The sequence below is a fragment of the Bos mutus genome, chromosome 9, assembly GCF_027580195.1.
Source record: "Bos mutus isolate GX-2022 chromosome 9, NWIPB_WYAK_1.1, whole genome shotgun sequence".
NCBI classification, from domain to species: Eukaryota; Metazoa; Chordata; class Mammalia; order Artiodactyla; family Bovidae; genus Bos; species Bos mutus.
This window is the reverse complement of record NC_091625.1, coordinates 48,253,931-48,274,015: the sequence shown is the minus strand read 5'-3', so window position 1 is coordinate 48,274,015 and position 20,085 is coordinate 48,253,931. Positions and strand designations below refer to the sequence as shown.

Genomic DNA, 20,085 nt, shown 5'->3' with positions numbered 1-20,085 from the left:
CTATTCTGTACTTCTACTTCTGTACTTCTTGATCCCATTTATTTTTATACTACTATAGATTTTTGTTCACTGCCCACAGTTATTTTCTTTGGAAAAAATTAAGTTCAAAATGTTTTCCTTCCTTACTGGACAACTGTTGACACATGGTAACCTCAAGGATGCCCTTTTGCAATATGCACTGAGATATCTACTATAGTTTTTTAAAAAATTTACTTATAATTTATTAGCCTAAAATTGTTTTAGAATTTCTACACATAAGTATCCAAGGAACACAGGGAGCTTAGAAATATAGTAATAATTATATACATTTGTAATACTTTTTGAAATGTTACCCTTTATCTACTGGGTTTTACCTGTTTTGAGTCTCAGTATATATTCAAACATAATTATGAGTATATGTTACATTATTTAAAATTTTCACATGTAACTATTTTTCCAAGCTATTTGCAAATAACATATATAACATCTAATTTGGCTATATAGCCAGCAGAATGAGAAATCTTTTTGTATTAAAAAACCTAGATATTTGCTCACTCTTGAGGGATAGTCCATTGTGTATCTAGATTATTATATTCTCACCTCTTTCTACCTGAAGAAATGCTCCTATAGGAAGTGTACATTGATGTGAAGTAATTTCGATACATTTCTCCCAGTATCAGTTCAGTTCAGTTCAGTCGCTCAGTCGTGTCCAACTCTTTGCGACCCCATGAATCGCAGCACACCAGGCCTCCCTGTCCATCACCAACTCCCGGAGTTCACTCAGACTCACGTCCATCGAGTCAGTGATGCCATCCAGCCATCTCATCCTCTGTCGTCCCCTTCTCCTCCTGCCCCCAATCCCTCCCAGCATCAGAGTCTTTTCCAATGAGTCAACTCTTCACAAGAGGTGGCCAAAGCACTGGAGTTTCAGCTTTAGCATCATTCCTTCCAAAGAAATCCCAGGGCTGATCTCCTTCAGAATGGACTGGTTGGATCTCCTTGCAGTCCAAGGGACTCTCAAGAGTCTTCTCCAACACCACAGTTCAAAAGCATCAATTCTTCGGCGCTCAGCCTTCTTCACAGTCCAACTCTCACATCCATACATGACCACTGGAAAAACCATAGCCTTGACTAGACGAACCTTTGTTGGCAAAGTAATGTCTCTGCTTTTGAATATGCTATCTAGGTTGGACATAACTTTCCTTCCAAGGAGTAAGCGTCTTTTAATTTCATGGCTGCAGTCACCATCTGCAGTGATTTTAGAGCCCAGAAAAATAAAGTCTGACACTGTTTTCACTTCCCATGAGGTGATGGGACCAGATGCAATGATCTTTGTTTTCTGAATGTTGAGCTTTAAGCCAACTTTTTCACTGTCCACTTTCACTTTCATCAAGAGGCTTTTTAGTTCCTCTTCACTTTCTGCCATAAGGGTGGTGTCATCTGCATATCTGAGGTGATTGATATTTCTCTCGGCAATCTTGATTCCAGCTTGTGCTTCTTCCAGTCCAGCATTTCTCATGATGTACTCTGCATAGAAGTTAAATAAGCAGGGTGACAATATACAGCCTTGACGTACTCCTTTTCCTATTTGGAACCAGTCTGTTGTTCCATGTCCAGTTCTAACTGTTGCTTCCTGACCTGCATACAGATTTCTCAAGAGGCAGGTCAGGTGGTCTGGTATTCCCATCTCTTTCAGAACTTCCCACAGTTTATTGTGATCTACACAGTCAAAAGCTTTGGCATAGTCAATGAAGCACAAATAGCACACAGCGTAAAATAAAGCAATGTTAATTATTCTAAGTATAAAGTGTATGATTGAAGTAATGTAACAAAATGTATCCTAGATTCAGTTTCTTTAATTGTAATAAAATATTTATTTTGTATTAGTTTGATGTTAGGAGTGGTATTTTATAATAGTATTTCTAGTTGTAATCCCCAGTGAGATATTTACTATTTTAAGTTCTTACTTTGCTGAAAGAGCTTTGCTATTTAAAACATAAGCCACAAGTTTCTCATAAAGGAAGGTTATACCTGGCAAATGCAGTATTTAAAATGAAAAATTTACAATAAATTTTCCCTGGGACTTGGATAGCATATTTGGAAAAAACATCCTTCGAAGTTCAGAAGAGAATAAAATGTTAAATACTAAAAATGGACAGCAATGTAAATTTATGAGAAGTAACAAAAATAGTGTTTCTTTTTCCTTGTACAAAAACGGTTTATCTTCTCATCCTTTACATATTTAATAATCTATGGTTTTTGTTTGTTTGTTGGTTTTCCCCACAGGCACATTGGGAAGGCCTCACAGGCAGAATCACTTTCAACAAAACCAATGGCTTGCGAACAGATTTTGATTTGGATGTGATCAGCCTCAAGGAAGAAGGTCTGGAAAAGGTACTTGAAACATTCAGTTTATTTACTTTAATTATTAAATAAACATATCCTAATGAAGAAGTAAATATTTCCTATTGCCACATTTCATTGACTTTTAAATTTATTCAGTGACTCTAAGAAATGTGTTCTCAATTCATTACATTAGACATAATAATTGGCAATTAGAACTCAAGGATAAAGATGTCTTTTAAGATATTTTATGTTTTTATTTTCTCATCAGGTTTTTCTGATTCTTTGCATATAATGTATGTAATCTTCATTTAATGTAAGGTATATTAATGTATTAATATAATCCTAATTAGCTATAAGATATAATTAGAAGATATTTGGTGTAGTATGAGTCTTTATATATGTAACTTATAATCACATGTGCCTGCATAGACTTTCCCACTTATAGCAGACCATATAAAACGATTAAATACTAAAACATGTTTCCACTGCTGGGCCATATTCAAGAGAAATGTCTGAATTAATCTGCTCAAGTAAATTAGATATGAACATGAATGCTACACATTACATTGACTCTGTCTCCCTTGATTTTATTTATACAACTGAGGTGATGTACAGAGTTTGGGTGTGTGTGCTACTTTTAGAACATTTTAATAGAAGTTTGCTTATATTTTTAATATATGTATTTAGATATTTTTGATGGATTTATTGAAAGCTACAAATTAAAATAGATATTTTGATAAGAACTTTAGGAAACAAGTTTGCGATAATATGACTTTAAAGATATTGTTATATTTCATCTAACAATTGAACATGGAACATCACTCATAGATGGAAACTAAAGAAGGAAATTGAATCAAAATAAGGGGTCTTTTAGCCTGAAATGAAACAAAATATATATAAATGTTGATTAAATGATGCAGGAGAGAGAAAACACATATTTGTATGTGTTCATATGTATATACCTCTTGTACAAGACAAGAGGTATATCATGACAAATTGATGAGTAAAATTAATAGGAGTATTACCTCTTTTCATTGAGAGTTTGGTTTGTATCCTTTGTCAAGACCATGCAAAATCAGGAATCTTATAATAAACTGAAACTAAAATATTCGTGAGACTGTCACTTCCTAATTACCTTGCTTCCAAGACTGAGAACATTACTTGATACCCAAGGCTGGAATTGATAATGGTGAAGTTCAGTCAGCTCATATGGACTAATCTCAGTATTTACTGGGAATCCTATTACCTTATTCTTTGAAAGTACTCAGGTCACTAGGATGAGCCTCAAGCACTGCTTGTCAACACATTAACATAAAAATGGTGATGCTCTTCATGTTACCATAGACCCAGTCCTATCTTAGACTCAAAATAAAGAAAATATTAGAGGTTTCTTCAGGCTGAAATGTGAATTACAGAAATACCCTGAATGTAATAGTTACCAGGTATATGTTATGATCTATCCTATTGGTAAGCGGAGTATAATAATGTGAGTTATACATGTTGCCTTAACATTTCATCGATATTTCGTGTTCTTAACTGAAATTTGAAAATTTGTTTTGATAAATTAATTACACATAGTCCTTATCCTTAAGAGGCTCAAGAGGCTTTTTCTATAGAATGATCAGGTAACACACATTTGTAAGTAAATACAATGGAAAATCTGTTTCAAGTTTCAAAAGAGTAATAAAAGAATATTTCTGATAAGAGTATAATTAAGTATATTACAGCATACAAGGTTCTTAGAATTATCTTAGAATAATAGAGAATTTATAGATTAGTAGGAATTGAATAATTTCTAAAAGATGTAACAATATAGGAAAGACATGCATAATGTTTCATTTGATCATAGATATGTATGCTGCTGCTGCTGCTAAGTCGCTTCAGTCGTGTCCGACTCTGTGAGACCCCATAGACAGCAACCCACCAGGCTCCCCCGTCCCTGGTATTCTCCAGGCAAGAACACTGAAGTGGGTTGCCATTTCCTTCTCCAATGCATGAAAGTGAAAAGTGAAAGTGAAGTCGCTCAGTCGTGTCCGACTCTGAGCGACTCCATAGACTGCAGCCTACCAGGCTATTCCGTCCATGGAATTTTCCAGGCAAGAGTACTGGAGTGGGATGCCATTGCCATATTACGCAGGCCTTTTGATCCACTTGCTGGTGTTATTTAGTCGTTAAGTTATTTCTCACTCTTGTGACCCCTGCACTTTAGCCCACCAGGCTCCTCTGTCCATGGGATTTCCCAGGCAAGAGTATTGGAGTGGGGTGCCATTGCCTTCTCCCATAGATATATATAGATTTATACATATATATGTACACATACACAGTCTTCCCTGGTTGCTCAGCTGGTAAAGAATCCACCTGCAATGCAGGAGACCCCAGTTTGATTCCTGGGTTGGGAAGATCCCCTGGAGAAGGGATAGGCTACCAACACCAGCATTCTTGGGATTCCTGGTGACTTAAATGGTAAAGAATCTGCCTGCAGTGCACAAGACCTGAGTTCTGTCACTGGGTTGGGAAGATCCTCTGGAGGAGGACATGGCAACCCACTCCAGTATTCTTTCCTAGAAATTTCTATGGACAGAGGAACCTGATGGGCTACAGTCCATGGAGCTACAAACAGTCAAATATGACTGAGCACACATATGCATATATTTTCACTTGATAATTTATATGCACTAATATTTTATTTGATTTATATATGTATATATATATATGCATAGGGCTTCCCAGGTGGCTCAGTGGTAAAGAATCTGCCTGCAATGCAGGAGACCTGAGTTCGATCCCTGGGTGGGGAAGATCCCCTGGAGAAGGGTATGGCAACCCACTCCAGTATTCTTGCCTCATAAATCTCCTGGACAGAGGAGCCTGGAGGGCCACAGTGTACGGGGTCACAAAGAGTTGGACATGACCAAGCATGAGCCATATATATACACACACACACACACACACACACACACATACATATTATATACACACACACATTCTCTCACATACTGTAGAAGTGGGAAATAGAGCTAAAATGCTGGTTTGTGTCATACTGTGAACACCTTGTCAAGATATTTGCAATCATATTTGCAATGTATACATTGTGATTTCAAAGACAGAATAGCCTGGAGTCCTGTGGATTGCTTGGGAAGATATAGTTTGGAATAACTTTACTATGAAGCCATGAAACTCTTCTGAGAGTATAATTTAGAGTAAACAGTGACAGATGGTATTAACTGAACCTTCATCAGTGTTAGTTTAAAGAAGAGCAGACTATTGGGACTCTGTTTTTAAGGGATAATGGTGGTGCCTATATGGCAAAAGTGGAAGGAGCTAGTTACAGAGCTAGAAATCAAACACTGGAGAAAAAAAAAAAAAAATAGGAAAGGAAATTTACTTTAGAATGAAATTGGCACAAATCTCCTGAGAAGACAAAGTCCTAAGAGTGGGTGAAGGTAAGCTATAGGGAAAAGGAACTTAGAGTTCACATCAAACTGTTTCAGAACCTTTGAAAATTAGTCATCAGCTAAAAAAGGGAAGTGGAATTTACTTTAGTCGGTATTTTAGTTTAGTCACTATTTTCCAAATAGTGGAAATACTTTGGAAATGCCATTATGGTTGACTTGACTTTGAAATTGTAGGAATGAAAAGTGAAAATTGCTCAGTTGTGTGTCTCTTTGTGACCCCACGGACTGTAGCATGCCAGGCTCCTCTGTCCATGGAATTCTCCAGGCAAGACTACTGGAGTGGGTGGCCATTCTTCTCCAGGGGATCTTCCCAGCCCAGGGATTGAACCCAGGTCTTCTTCATTGTAGGCAGATTCTTTACCATCTGAGCCACCAGAGAAACCAGTGAAATATATTCATTTTTTAATTTAGTAGACTGATTAATAGATCAAGGACTAAATTCAAACAGAATTGGGCTCAAATCCTTGTTCCACCATTTACTATTTACAAACAGGTTTCTTATTCCCTCAAAATACAGTGTCTCCAACTATATCATGGGTAATAGCAATATTTGCCTCCTGAAGGCTCATAAGTCTTGCTGATTTTACCTTTGTCTTTTCCTAAATAGTATAGTTACCAATTCATAGATGAAAAGACAGAGTTCCTACATTGATAGAGTTCACATTTTGAAAGGTTCAATAAATGGTAATTCAGGAGACTTAAATTACAATTCCAGTTCTATCACAAGTGTATGAACTTCATCCTTCCACCCAACTTCTCTATGCCCAATTCCCCATCTCAAAAAAAGCTGAGAGAAATGGACTTCCCTGTTGTACTGGCTGAAGAAAAAGATATCGTGGTCTCTAAAAGAACCTAAAAATACTACATTAATATGAATAAGGCTAGGAATTTTAACTATCCTCAATCCTATCTGCTCATGCTACTGCCTCTTTTTTGATTCTTATCATCTTTGACTTTATTTATTCATTTAATTCCCTAACAAATATTCGATAAACATCTATTTTATGCCTTTACAATGGTTATACTCTAGTGAAGAAAACCTGCCAATAATAAATGAATGCATAAAATTATAACAAAGGATTGGACAGTCATATATGTTAAAATAAAGACCTCTTGTTTGTATGTACAGTAAACAGATATATTTTGAATTGTTTTCTCAAATGTTAATCTTAGGATTAAAACAGTTAATGACAGTATAATACATACTTCTGATATTTGTGACTGTGGAGCTTCCTGTATACTTCTGACAAATAGAAGTAGGACATATTCATGGAACTGAACTTGGGGTTAAAATGCTACTCTGGATACAGCTTTCCACTTAGCTAGGAATCATAAATCAAAGTGAATTCCTTCTCCTTTGGCTCACCAGGGACCTTGGTAAGAACCCACCCCAGTTAGTCATGGTCTAAGAAGGGTCAGCCATGCTGCATAAACAAGCAGTCACATCTATTATTATTATTGGTTTAATTGGGGCAAGAAATAATGTCTTTACTCAAAAAGCCAGGAGTTAGATCAGACTTCTTTTGTACTGAAAGGGGAGGAGCTAAAGTCAAATATTTCCTGGATCGGGTCAGCTTCCAGAGGGGAGGTGCTAATTTCTTCCTTCCTGTAGTCATTCACAGATGTACCTGGTCAGGTATAAGAAAGGTCAAGAATATTGCATACACATCCAACCATGTCTGTCCAAAAAAGCCCTTGGGACATGGCAGTCCTTTCTCTGAAACAGAGGAAGAAGATTAAGAATATAAGACAGTAAATGACTTTGTTTTCCTCAGGCAATGCTAAGACAGTTTCTTTCTTTAAGAGCCTGGTATTGATCATGGCATCTGATCCCATCACTTCATGGTGAATAGAAGGGGAAAAAGTGGAAGCAGTGATAGATTTTATTTTCTTGAACTCCAAAATCATTGCAGACAGTGACTGCAGCCATGAAATTAAAAGATGCTTGCTTCTTCAAAGGAAAGCTAAAACAAACCTACATAATATATTAAAAAGCAAAGACATCACTTTGCCTCCAAAGTTCCATATAGTCAAAGCTATGGTTTTTCCCGTAGTGTTGTCTGGATGTGAAAGTTGGATGATAAAGGAGGTTAAGTGCTAAAGAATTGATGCTTTGGGATTGGGTGATGGAGAAGACTCTTGAGAGTCCCTTTGATAGCAAAGAGATCAAACCAGTCAATCCTGAATAAATCAACCCTGAATATTCATTGGTAGGACTGATGTTGTAGCTGAGGCTCCATTACTGTGGCCACCTGATGTGAAGAGCTGACTTATTGGAAAAGATCCTAATGCTGGGAAAGATTGAAGGCAAAAGGAGAAGAGGGCAGCAGAGGATGAATGGTTAGATAGCACCACCAACTAAATAGACATAAATTTGACCAAATTCCAGGAGATAAGAGGACAGAGGAGCCTGGAATGCTGCAGTCCATGGGGTTGCAAAGAGTTGGACACAACTTAGTGACTGAACAACAATTGAGATTAATAACAGTACAAAAAGGAAAATTACAATAAATGATTTTCCCAGCTTGAATCATTGTCCAAAGATCATGTTGTATATTTCACTTTCAAAATACATTTAGAATCCATCTACTTCCCTCCACATCCTTTGCTATAATTATAACCAGGAGACCCTTCACCTGGGTACTACATTGGAGATATACAAATTTATTTATAACTGACAATAAAATTAATAGATTTTTTAAAGGATATGTAACTATGATATGATTTACCATTGGAAATGGTTTGACTTTACTTATCTTGTACTCTGAGACTTAGCTATATTTTAGGAAAGACCAGTTTCAGATGGAACAAAAACATGACTAATGGCAATAGATATTAAGAAATATTCAGGTGGTTCTTAGAATATGATATCAAAAAGATTCTGTTTAGAGCAAAAACAGTTAGGAGGGTTTTACACAAATAGGTTTGAACTGAGTTGATGACAGTACATGATAATGGTTCATTTCCATTGCAAAATGAGCTATCTAAAGGCCATTAAAAAAACACTTAGACTTTAAAAACAATTCCTTCCAAGAAACTGTGTACAATAATAAGTACAATAATAAAATTGCTTTATTTTACCGCCTGATTGAATTTTCTTACTGAATGTTCTTTGTGACAACTATGTACATCATGAGCTTTCCAAGAAAAAAAAAAATCAATCTCTTGCTATTATATTTTATTTGTTATTTAAATGGATTTTTTAAAATTTTCATCTAAATAGAAATGTTAAACTAAAATCATAATTGTGTACGTCTCTTGCCCTTTGTGTAGCATCAGAATTTCCTATCTATTCTGGTTATTTTTCTGATAGTCTCCTAAATGTGATATTTAATATAGTAAAATAGAACTTAGAGAATAGAATGTTCTGTCTTCTCAGTGCAAAGGCCTAATAAATCCTTATTGAAATGTGGCTGTTTTATTAATATTATATTAATCTAGAAAAAACACAAAGATCAAACTAAGCCTCAGCATGCTTTTAGAATAAAATTAGCCCCCTTAGGGACAATCTTGAGAAAGAAAAGTGGCTATCAAGAGCCATCTTATGGAATATATGTTTGCCAGTTTCTACAAAACTAAAAATTTATATAAATAGCATAAATCAAGATGACCCATATTTGCAAACCTGTAAAAGTTTGAACAGAGAAAGCAATGGCACCTCACTCCAGTGCTCTTGCTTAGAAAATCCCATGGATGGCGGAGCCTGATAGGCTGCAATCCATGGGATCGCTAAGAGTTGGACACGACTGAGCGACTTCACTTTCACTTTTCACTTTCATGCATTGAAGAAGGAAATGGCAACCCACTCCAGTGTTCTTGCCTGGAGAATCCCAGGGACGGGGGAGCCTGGTGGGCTGCCGTCTATGGGGTCTCACAGAGTCGGACACGACTGAAGTGACTTAGCATAGTATAGCCAAAGTTTGAATTCATTATATTTTACTATCAAATAAAGATTCAACTTCTAAAATCTGTGCTTTCTGAATATTCACTACTTGCATTTTTACCCACTGGTAGAGGAACTGCTATCAACAATCCATAGACTTCTTGCTAAAAACTCAAATATTTTGATAATATATGGAAAGAGTGAGGATTAGTAGTGAGACTGTGCCTGTCTGAGTTTACAAACATATAACCTCAGATATGCAGATGACACCACCCTTATGGCAGAAAGTGAAGAGGAACTAAAAAGCCTCTTGATGAAAGTGAAAGTGGAGAGTGAAAAAGTTGGCTTAAAGCTCAACATTCAGAAAACGAAGATCATGGCATCTGGTCCCATCACTTCCTGGGAAATAGATGGGGAAACAATGGAAACAGTGTCAGACTTTATTTTGGGGGGCTCCAAAATCACTGCAGATGGTGACTGCAGCTGTGAAATTAAAAGACGCTTACTCCTTGGAAGCAAAGTTATGACCAACCTAGATAGCATGTTCAAAAGCAGAGACATTACTTTGCCAACAAAGGTTTGTCTAGTCAAGGCTATGGTTTTTCCTGTGGTCATGTATGGATGTGAGAGTTGGACTGTGAAGAAAGCTGAGCACCGAAAAATTGATGCTTTTGAACTGTGGTGTTGGAGAAGACTCTTGAGAGTCCCTTGGACTGCAAGGAGATCCAACCAGTCCATTCTGAAGGAGATCAGCCCTGGGATTTCTTTGGAAGGAATGATGCTAAAGCTGAAACTCCAGTCCTTTGGCCACCTCATGCGAAGAGTTGACTCATTGGAAAAGACTCTGATGCTGGGAGGGACTGGGGGCAAGAGAAGGGGATGACAGAGGATGAGATGGCTGGATGGCATCACTGACTCGATGGACGTGAGTCTGAGTGAACTCCGGGAGTTGGTGTTGGACAGGGAGGCCTGGCGTGCTGCGATTCATGGGGTCGCAAAGAGTCGGACACGACTGAGCGACTGATCTGATCTGATCTGATGTTCCAGAAAGAGAACATGTTTCAAAGTGCATTTAAAGAAACTTTTTTGTACAATATATATATATATTTAAAGAAAGAGTGGTAATTTCTGCATAAAATTTTACTGTTGATCTTTGTCTTGTCAGAAGAATCATTAACCCCCTCTGAAAAGATATCTGAATGGATTTACAGTCCAAAATTTATCTAAATCTGAAAATCTACATTAGATCACTGAGGATTTTTTTTTTTTTTTTTAAAACACCTAATGCATAGCATTTGCTTCCCTGGTAGCTCAGACAGTAAAGCATCTGCCTACAATGCGGGATTCCCAGGTTCGATCCCTGGGTCAGGAAGATCCCCTGGAGAAGGAAATGGCAACCCGCTCCAGTATTCTTGCCTGGAAAATCCCATGGACTGAGGAGCCTGGTAGGCTACAGTCCATAGGGTTGCAAAGAGTGGGACACGACTGAGCAACTTCACATAATGCATAGCAGCTTTTATCTTTCTCTCTTTGATGACTCTTGGTACATACACCTTGGTCTCCATGGCAACAATGACCCCTAACTTTCCTAGGAGCTAAGATTTCTTTTTCCTGTCTTTAGGAAAGCAATGATAATGATGATGTTGACCAACAATCTCTACACCTGTGGTAAATGTGTCATTTGCTTCTTGAAAAGCAAAAATTGATCCTAGGAAGGACCCAAACTTAGTGTCTGTCTTTGAAGATGTTTACTGTTTAATTTGTCTGAGTTATACAAAGAATCATTACATGCCAAATTTCATAACTGTACTGATATTTTTCAGTTTGTGTCAGTGTATTTATAGTTATTATTTTGCTTCATAACTGTCGCAGAGTTGGACACAACTGAAGCAATTTAGCAAATAGCATGCATGTGTACTAAACATAATTATAATGCATTGATTTGAGTTCAAAGTCATCTCTGAAGTACTTTTTTATCCTTGCAAAACAATGACCCTTAATTGAATGTTATCACAGTTATATTTGAGTAAATTCATTGATTCAAATTGTATTTTAAAAATCAAAAGTATCACCTGTCTCTTAACTCTTTAATTATGTTTAGACTTTGTCTTAAACAAAAATAAAAATCAGTGGTGAAAAAAAATCCATGTTTAGATTATTCAGCCCTTTCTGTAAGATCATTATATACTCATTGATTTCCTGTTCTCATATTAATGCTATAGTTCTCAAATGGTGAAATTCCAGACTTATGTTAACTGGTTGATAGTTTTAGAAAAGTCATTAACTGAGGAGTTCTTTGCATTGTGTTACTGTTTTTGTTTAGTCACTAAGCCATGTCCATCTTTCTTGTGACCCTATGGACTGTAGCCCACCAGGCTCCTCTGTCCATGGCCTTTCCCAGGCAAGAATATTGGAGTGGGTTCCCTTTTCCTTCTCTAGGGCATCTGCCTGATCCAGGGATTGAACCAGTGTCTCCAGCAATTACAGATGGATTCTTTATCGCTGAGCCATTGGGAAGCCCTAACACTGGAAGGGGTGAAGTAAATGAAGGCAAAAACTGTCTACCTGTTAATAGTAGTGAAGTCGCTCAGTCATGTCCGACTCTTTGCAACCCCATGGACTGTAGCCTACCAGGCTCCTCAGTCCATGGAATTTTCCAGGCAAGAGTACTGGAGTGGGTTGCCATTTCCTTCTCCAATTACCTACCTGTTAATACATAGTAAGAAAACTGCTATATTGAAAAAACTCAGTGCCCACTATTCATGTTCCATGTAGGCTTGAGAAACCTGAGTTTGCAAGTTATCTAGAAAGAATAGATGCACTAGTTAACAGAGAAATATGCAGCCCACCAATTACACTGGTGCTTCCCTGGTAGCTCAGTGGTAAAGAACCAGCCTGCAAATGCAGGAGACACAGGTTTGGTCTCTGCATGTTTGTGTGTGTGTCTGTGTGTGTGTGAGAGAGAGAGTATGTAAATATATATATATATGTACATATATAATAATTATATATGTATTTATATATATATAATATAATCTATTTATCTATTTATCTGTGATGAACAGTTAGATTGCTTCCATGTCTTGACAATTGTACATAATGCTTCGGTGAACACTGAGGTGCATTTATCTTTTTGAATTAGTGTTTTCTGTTTTGTTTTTTTGGTCTTTTTTTTTTTTTTTTGGGATATATACCAAGGAGCAGAATTGCTCATTCTATGGTAGTTGTATTTTTAGTTTTTTTGAGAAAGTTCCATAGCTTTTCCACAGTAGCTGTACCAATTTACATTCCCACCAAAGTGTACAAGAATTCTCTTTTCTCCACATCCTCACCAACATTTGTTATTTGTGTTCTTTGTGATGATAGCAGTTCTGACAGGTATGAGTTGGTATCTCACTGTGGTTTTGATTTGCATTTCCAAGATGATTAGTGATGTTGAACATCTTTTCATATATTTGTTGGTCATCTGCATTTCTTCTTCGGAAAAATGTCTGTTCAGTTCTTCTGCCCAGTTTTTATTTGGGTTATTTATTTTCCTGATTTTGAATTGAACATGCTATTTAAGGAACCCTGATGGCTCAGCAGGTAAAGAATCCACCTGCAATGTTGGAGACATGGGTTTAATACCTGGGTCAGGAGTCCCTACAGAAGAGAATGGCAACCCACTCCAGTATTCTTGCCTGGAGATTTCCATGGATAGAGGAGGCTGGCAGGCTACAGTCCATGGGGTCACAAAGAGTCAGACATGACTGAGAACTAACACTTATATATGTCACATATATATTAACTACCCTTATTGGTCATATCATTTGCAAATATTTTCTTCCATTCAGTAGGTTGTCTTTTTGTTTTGTTGATAATTTTGTTTCCTTTTCTATGAAAAATATTTTAATTAGGACTCATTTGTTTTTACTTTTATTCCCTTTGCTTTAGGAGACAGATCCAAAAATATATTGCTATGTTTATGTCAAAGATTGTTCTACCTATTTTTTCCTCTAGGAGTTGTATGGTTTCTGGTCTTGTATATAGGTCTTTAGTCTATTTTAATTTATTTTTATGTATGGTGTTAGAGAATGTTCTAATATCATTCTTTTATAAATCAGGAAGAATTTTTTTTTTAAAGCAACCTTATTTTTTGATAGAGACTCCACATTGTGCTAAGACTGTATATAATGTACAGTGTGGTTTCTCATGATCACCAAACAGGCCTTTAGAAAATTGCCAGTTATGCTCTTTGCTCAAGACATATTTGTCTAAAATTAAGTAAAAATTATGTATAATCAGAGAAGTTTTCCTTTTTATATTGTTCTGTGATGAAAAACTGTATCATTCTTTTCCTTATTCCCCAACATCCATGACTATATTGTTAGCAAATGCCAAGAGGAGAGTGTAAATAGAATTTTAATAGATTCTATGATGCCAAATGTTTTTTAGTAGATAAATTATTTCTTAACCTTAAATGAGCTTGACTTCATATATAACTAATATTTTACACCCTGCTGGAAGTGTTTGTTTTGTTTCTACCTGAGAAAGTTTTTGGTATACTTGTCAAAAATTATTATTTCAAATTCCACAGACAATTAAAAAACCTGTCCCACTGATTCTGCTCACAAGGAAAAGTACTAACATACATGTTTAGAAGAAATGTCAAAATGCTAATTACAGATGAGGCAAACAATTATATATCTCAGGAGAGGAAAGAAAACATTATCTCAGCCAAAGGAGTAATATAAAGTACAAAACAAAGAAAATTTATGCTGAGAAAACTGTCAGAAACAAAGATAAATAAGTAAAGCATCAACTAATTAATGAGATACTCAGATAAATAACTTTAAAATCATCTGAATATAAATGTTTTTCTAAAAAAAAAATAAATAAATGTTTTTCTACATGAGAAAATAAATCAAAGCAACAAAAGATAAAATGTAGTTTACCACACAAAATTATATGAAGAATTTTTTTTAAATCCTGAGAAATATAAAAAGTAAAGCACATTGTGTATATATAAAATTCTTATGAATATATATTTTAACATGATGGGTGGGAGGGAGGTTCAGAGGGAAGGTATATATGCATGCATACACCTGATTCACTCCATTGTGCAGTAGAAACTACGCAATTTATACAATTGCTTTATATAATATTGTAAAGCAATTATACTTCAATTAAAAAAGAAATGAAGAACCCATTGTATATCAGAAAAAAAAGTAGAAAATGAATTGTGAGGAAGTTTTATTATGCTATATATGGTCAGGTGGATCATAATGAACACAGTAATAGTTTTGAAAAGCTATATAGCAACATGTACTAACAATCTTGACTCATTTTTATTTTTTGGGGGGCTTAGTAATTCCAATTCTAGGAATCTGTTTTTAAAATACTAAAATATGTGGGCAAATATTTGTAAATAACTGTGTTTTACTAAAGACTTATTTTTAAAATTTATTTTTTCATTGAAGGATAATTGCTTTACAGAATTTTGTGATTTTCTGTCAAGCATCAACAGCCTTAGGTAAACTGTGATATGTTTATATAATGTTCCTATTTTATAATCATTAAAATTTTGAATGTAATTAATTTTTAATGCCAGAAGAAAATACTCATAATAGTATGGAAATAGGATATATTAATTTATATAATAATTTTGCTGGGAGAAATATCAGTAACCTCAGAGAGGCAGATGACACCACCCTTATGGCAGAAAGTGAAGAGGAACTAAAAAGCCTCTTGAAAGTGAAAGTGGAGAGTGAAAAAGTTGACTTAAAGCTCAACATTCAGAAAACGAAGATCATGGCATCCGGTCCCATCTCTTCATGGGAAATAGATGGGGAAACCGTGGAAACAGTGTCAGACTTTATTTTTCTGGGCTCTAAAATCACTGCAGATGGTGACTGCAGCCATGAAATTAAAAGATGCTTACTCCTTGGAAGGAAAGTTATGACCAACCTAGATAGCATATTCAAAAGCAGAGACATTACTTTGCCAACAAAGGTTCGTCTAGGCAAGGCTATGGTTTTTCCAGTGGTCATGTATGGATGTGAGAGTTGGACTATGAAGAAGGCTGAGCACCGAAAAATTGATGCTTTTGAACTGTGGTGTTGGAGAAGACTCTTGAGAGTCCCTTGGACTGCAAGGAGATCCAGCCAGTCCATTCTGAAGGAGACCAGCCCTGGGATTTCTTTGGAAGGAATGATGCTAAAGCTGAAACTCCAGTGCTTTGGCCACCTCATGCAAAGAGTTGACTCATTGGAAAAGACTCTGATGCTGGGAGGGATTGGGGGCAGGAGGAGAAGGGGATGGCTGGATGGCATCACTGACTCGATGGACGTGAGTCTGAGTGAACTCCGGGAGTTGGTGATGGACAGGAAGGCCTGGTGTGCTGCGATTCATGGGGTCGCAAAGAGTCGGGCAGGACTGAGCGACTGAACTGAACTGAACTGTAGCCCACTTATAAACACATTGCGACTCCCTCGTGTCTCAGATGGTAAAGTGTCTGCCTACAGTGCGGAAGACCCGGGTTTGATTCCTGGGTTGGGAAGATCCTCTGAAGAAGGAAATGGCAACCCACTCTAGTACTCTTGCCTGTAAAATCCCATGGACAGAGTAGCCTGTTGGGCTACAGTCCATGGGGTTGCAAAGAGTCGGACACGACTGAGGGACTTCACTATATAACACATTACAGTGTTTATCACTTGATCCTCACAATAGCTCTTTGAGGTAGACAAAGTTATATCCCCATTTATAGATGAGGAAATTGAGTCGGAGAGAAGTAATGTGCCCCAGTCCCCTGGTGATAATTGTGTAGATGTAATAGGATCCTGGTGATCTGACACACCCTTCCGAGTCTGGGAGATTACCTACAAGACTGTATTGGAAATTATGTAAGGAAAATACATATAAAGATAAAAGAATTAAAGAAAATACATTAAATCATTAGCTATGATTGACATGGGTATGTGCTTAGCTTCAAAGTTTAAATTGACGTTCTCCTTTCTATTTGTATGTTTTATAATTTGATATCAATAATATACAATCATTTTATGAAGAAGAGCAAATTTAAGAACTATTCAGAACATAAAACAGAAAAATGAGTAATACTATGATTTTCTATTGTTCTTTGTGATTTCTGAAGTACTTTTGTATTACTTCTATCTAATTTTATGCTTATAAGTAAAGTGAACTTATGACTTATCCAAACCATGACATTTTAAATTGTAAAGAGGGTTGCTATACCACGAAGATAACTGTAAACTTGAAGTATTCACATAAACCAACAGATAGACTCACTCTATTTAACATAACTCTTTGAGGTCAAGAGTACTTAGATATCTTTATTACATTTTGAAACTGAAAATAATGTTAAATGACTTGATTGAATAATATAATGAAAAAATTATGGTTCTGAAGATACATTGCAAGAAAAAGGATTGTCTTGATTTAGTCTATGGCTCTTGTGATTAAAACAAAACAAAAAGCCCCACAGGTGGCAATTTCTTCAATCAATAGAAATTTTTGAATCATATAGTTCTAAGAAACTTAAAAATCGGGGAATCACACAAAATTTTATTTGATTTAAATTGTTATGCCACTGAAATTTCTGAAATATTCTAATATTCTGTGTAGAAACCTGAGACTTATAAAGAGGGATACCTAATATTTGTGATTATAGGTGATCATGGATTCATGAGCCAGAACCCCTTCATCCAAAGAGTGCTAGAAAAACAACCAATAGAAAATGAACCTAGATTAGTAGGTTTAGATGAGTAAACATTTAGCTAATTTATTTTTTGTAAGTGTAATCCTGGAAGATAACAGTAAGTGAAATGGACAATGTTTTGTATTAGTGATTTGTTAGAAAGTTGAAAAACTTAGTGGTCAAGCTTGTCATTAGGCAGATGACACTGGGCAAATGATGCCTGCCAGTGCTTTGCTAACAGAATTATGTCTGAAAAAATCTAACTATTTAGCCAACAGTGGGGAAAGAAAAAGACAATTAAATCTAAGGGACAAATGTGTAATAGGTATTAATCATAGATCAGGATCAGAAAAGTACCAGTCACTGCAAAATACAGTCTGCAGATGTCTATTTAGCCAACAGGGCATTTTTGTTTGGGTTTGTTTTTTTTTTAGTGATTTTGAATTTGAAACAATTTAAGCAGGTCAGCAGGAATTCTAGGTTTGACCTCCCTTCTGTCCTCCACCCAGGTCCTCAGCAGGGCCTCTTCTAACTCTGGTGATGCCTTGTTAGAGATTTGAAAAAAGTACTTATTCTGGGTGTGCAGCCCAAGGCACACAGCCGAGCAGGTTGGGTTAGTGGGCCGCAGTTACTTTTCTGCCTTGAGATGTTTTTGAGATTTAGAAACTTCACATTTTAGCCTAGAAATTCTTACTACTGGCTTATGCCTTTTCACTTTACACATTGATATTACCCGTCTGGCCCCTGAAAACCTTTCATTATTGAATCGAAATTGTAATTAGTCTCTTTATGACATCAAGGTAGTCACAGTTTTAAAGTAATTTAATTGACCAGTATGTAATTTACTTTGGAAAGAATGCTGAATCAAGATTGTTTTCTTTTTTCCCCTTATTGTATTATTTGACTTTTTTGTTTTATTGACAAAAATACCAGAAATATATAGTTTTAGGTGGTAAGAAGAAAATTAAGTATTAGAAAATATGACAAGATTTTTTTACGTTATTAAATACATTTACATTGAATCCCCAAATGAGTTGTTGAAAAAAAATACATGGGGGTCTATATTTATATACAACTATTAGAATGACATTTGTTTTTATGAAGAACAGAAATTGTTAACATTTCTACTCTTGTACTACTCCAATTAAAGGAAGATAAACACCTTAAAAAGTTACTGATAAAGCTATACAAATGGAGAGATCCAAAAGAGCACATACAGTAAAATGTAAAGAAAATAGAAAAGATAATAACATTTAATTTGGATTTAAACCAATGAGATCTTTATTAGCATATTTAGGTAGGGGGTTCATCTGGTAAAGAATCTGCCTGCAATGTGGAAGACGGGTTTGATTGCTGGGTTGGGAAGATCCCCTGGAGAAGGGAAAGTCTACCCACTCCAGTATTCTGGCCTGGAGAATTCCATGGACTCTGTAACCCATGGGGTCACAAAGAGTTGGACATGACTGAGTGACTTTCACTTTCACTTTCAAATCAATGTCACTTTAAAAATAATTTAATTTACAGGCAGTTCCCAACTTATGATTTTTTGGCTTTATAATGGTGATAATGCAAAAGTGATGCATATTCAGTAGAGACCATACTTCGAATTTTGATCTTTTTTTCCTGAGCAGGTGATGTGTAGTATGACAATTTCTTGTAATGCTGGCAGCTCATTGAGCTGCAGCTCCCAGTCAGCCACTCCATCACTGGGATAACCAACCAGTACCATTACAACCATCCTGTTGGACATACAACCAGTGTGTTTTTCACTTTCAATACTGTATTCTATAAATTATATGATATATTCAGCACTTTATATAAAACAAGGTTTCTGTTAGATGATTTTGCCCAACTACCCCACTCCAGTGTTCTTGCCTGGAAAATCCCATGGACGGAGGAGCCTGGTAGGCTGTAATCCATGGGGTCGCTAAGGGTTGGACATGACTGAGTGACTTCACTTTCACTTTTCACTTTCATGCTTCAGAGAAGGAAATGGCAACCCACTCCAGTGTTCTTGCCTGGAGAATCCCAGGGACGGGGGAGCCTGGTGGGCTTCCATCTAAGGGGTCGCACAGAGTCAGACAAGACTGAGGCCAAGCTAGGATGTTTGGTAGGTTGTTATAGTGAATGCATTTTTGACTTAATATTTCAACTTATGATGGGTTCATCTGTAATTGAGAAAGCTCTTTATGTACAAAATTTTATATTAAAATAAATTAATAATTTATAGCTTTGTTTGGGTAATTGGCTAGGGACATAAGAAAGACAAATTTCATTACTGGTGACTCCCAGGTTTGAGAGGGTGAGGAAAAGTTAATGCTGATGAAAACACTGACTCTGTGTCTCCTTTGCTTCTGCTTTCTGTTAGTGGTCACTATTATTACATGGCATGCAATAGTGCAGATATGTAAACCACTTACGTAACTACTGTCTGTAAACCAATCTACATATACAGTTGTATCTTATGCTTTTATGTATCTCCAGAGGTCATTTTATAAACTGTGTTCACTGAGTATAATATATCTGAACACAGCATTTGGCTTAACCTTTCAGAGGGCATTATTAATATTAGGTGCAGTATTACAGTGCAGTGATGGTTCAAGAAGTTTGCAAAGGAGACAAGAGCCTTGAAGATGAGGAGTGTAGTGGCTGGTCATTAGAAGTCAGCAGTGACCAACTGAGAGCAATCACTGAAGGCTGTTCCTCTTATAACTACACGAGAAGTTGCA

At 36.3% G+C, this 20,085-nt stretch overlaps 1 protein-coding gene across 5 annotated transcripts in view; it reads left to right on the top strand.

The window, feature by feature from the left end:
• The window catches only part of GRIK2 (glutamate ionotropic receptor kainate type subunit 2), a 739,106-nt gene that overhangs the window by 470,498 nt on the left and 248,523 nt on the right, over window positions 1-20,085 (top strand). For all 5 annotated transcript variants that reach the window (XM_070377125.1, XM_070377124.1, XM_070377121.1 and 2 more), the window contains exon 8: window positions 2,266-2,373. In XM_070377125.1, the coding sequence (XP_070233226.1) occupies window positions 2,266-2,373 (108 nt within the window). The remainder of the gene's footprint in view (window positions 1-2,265; window positions 2,374-20,085) is intronic.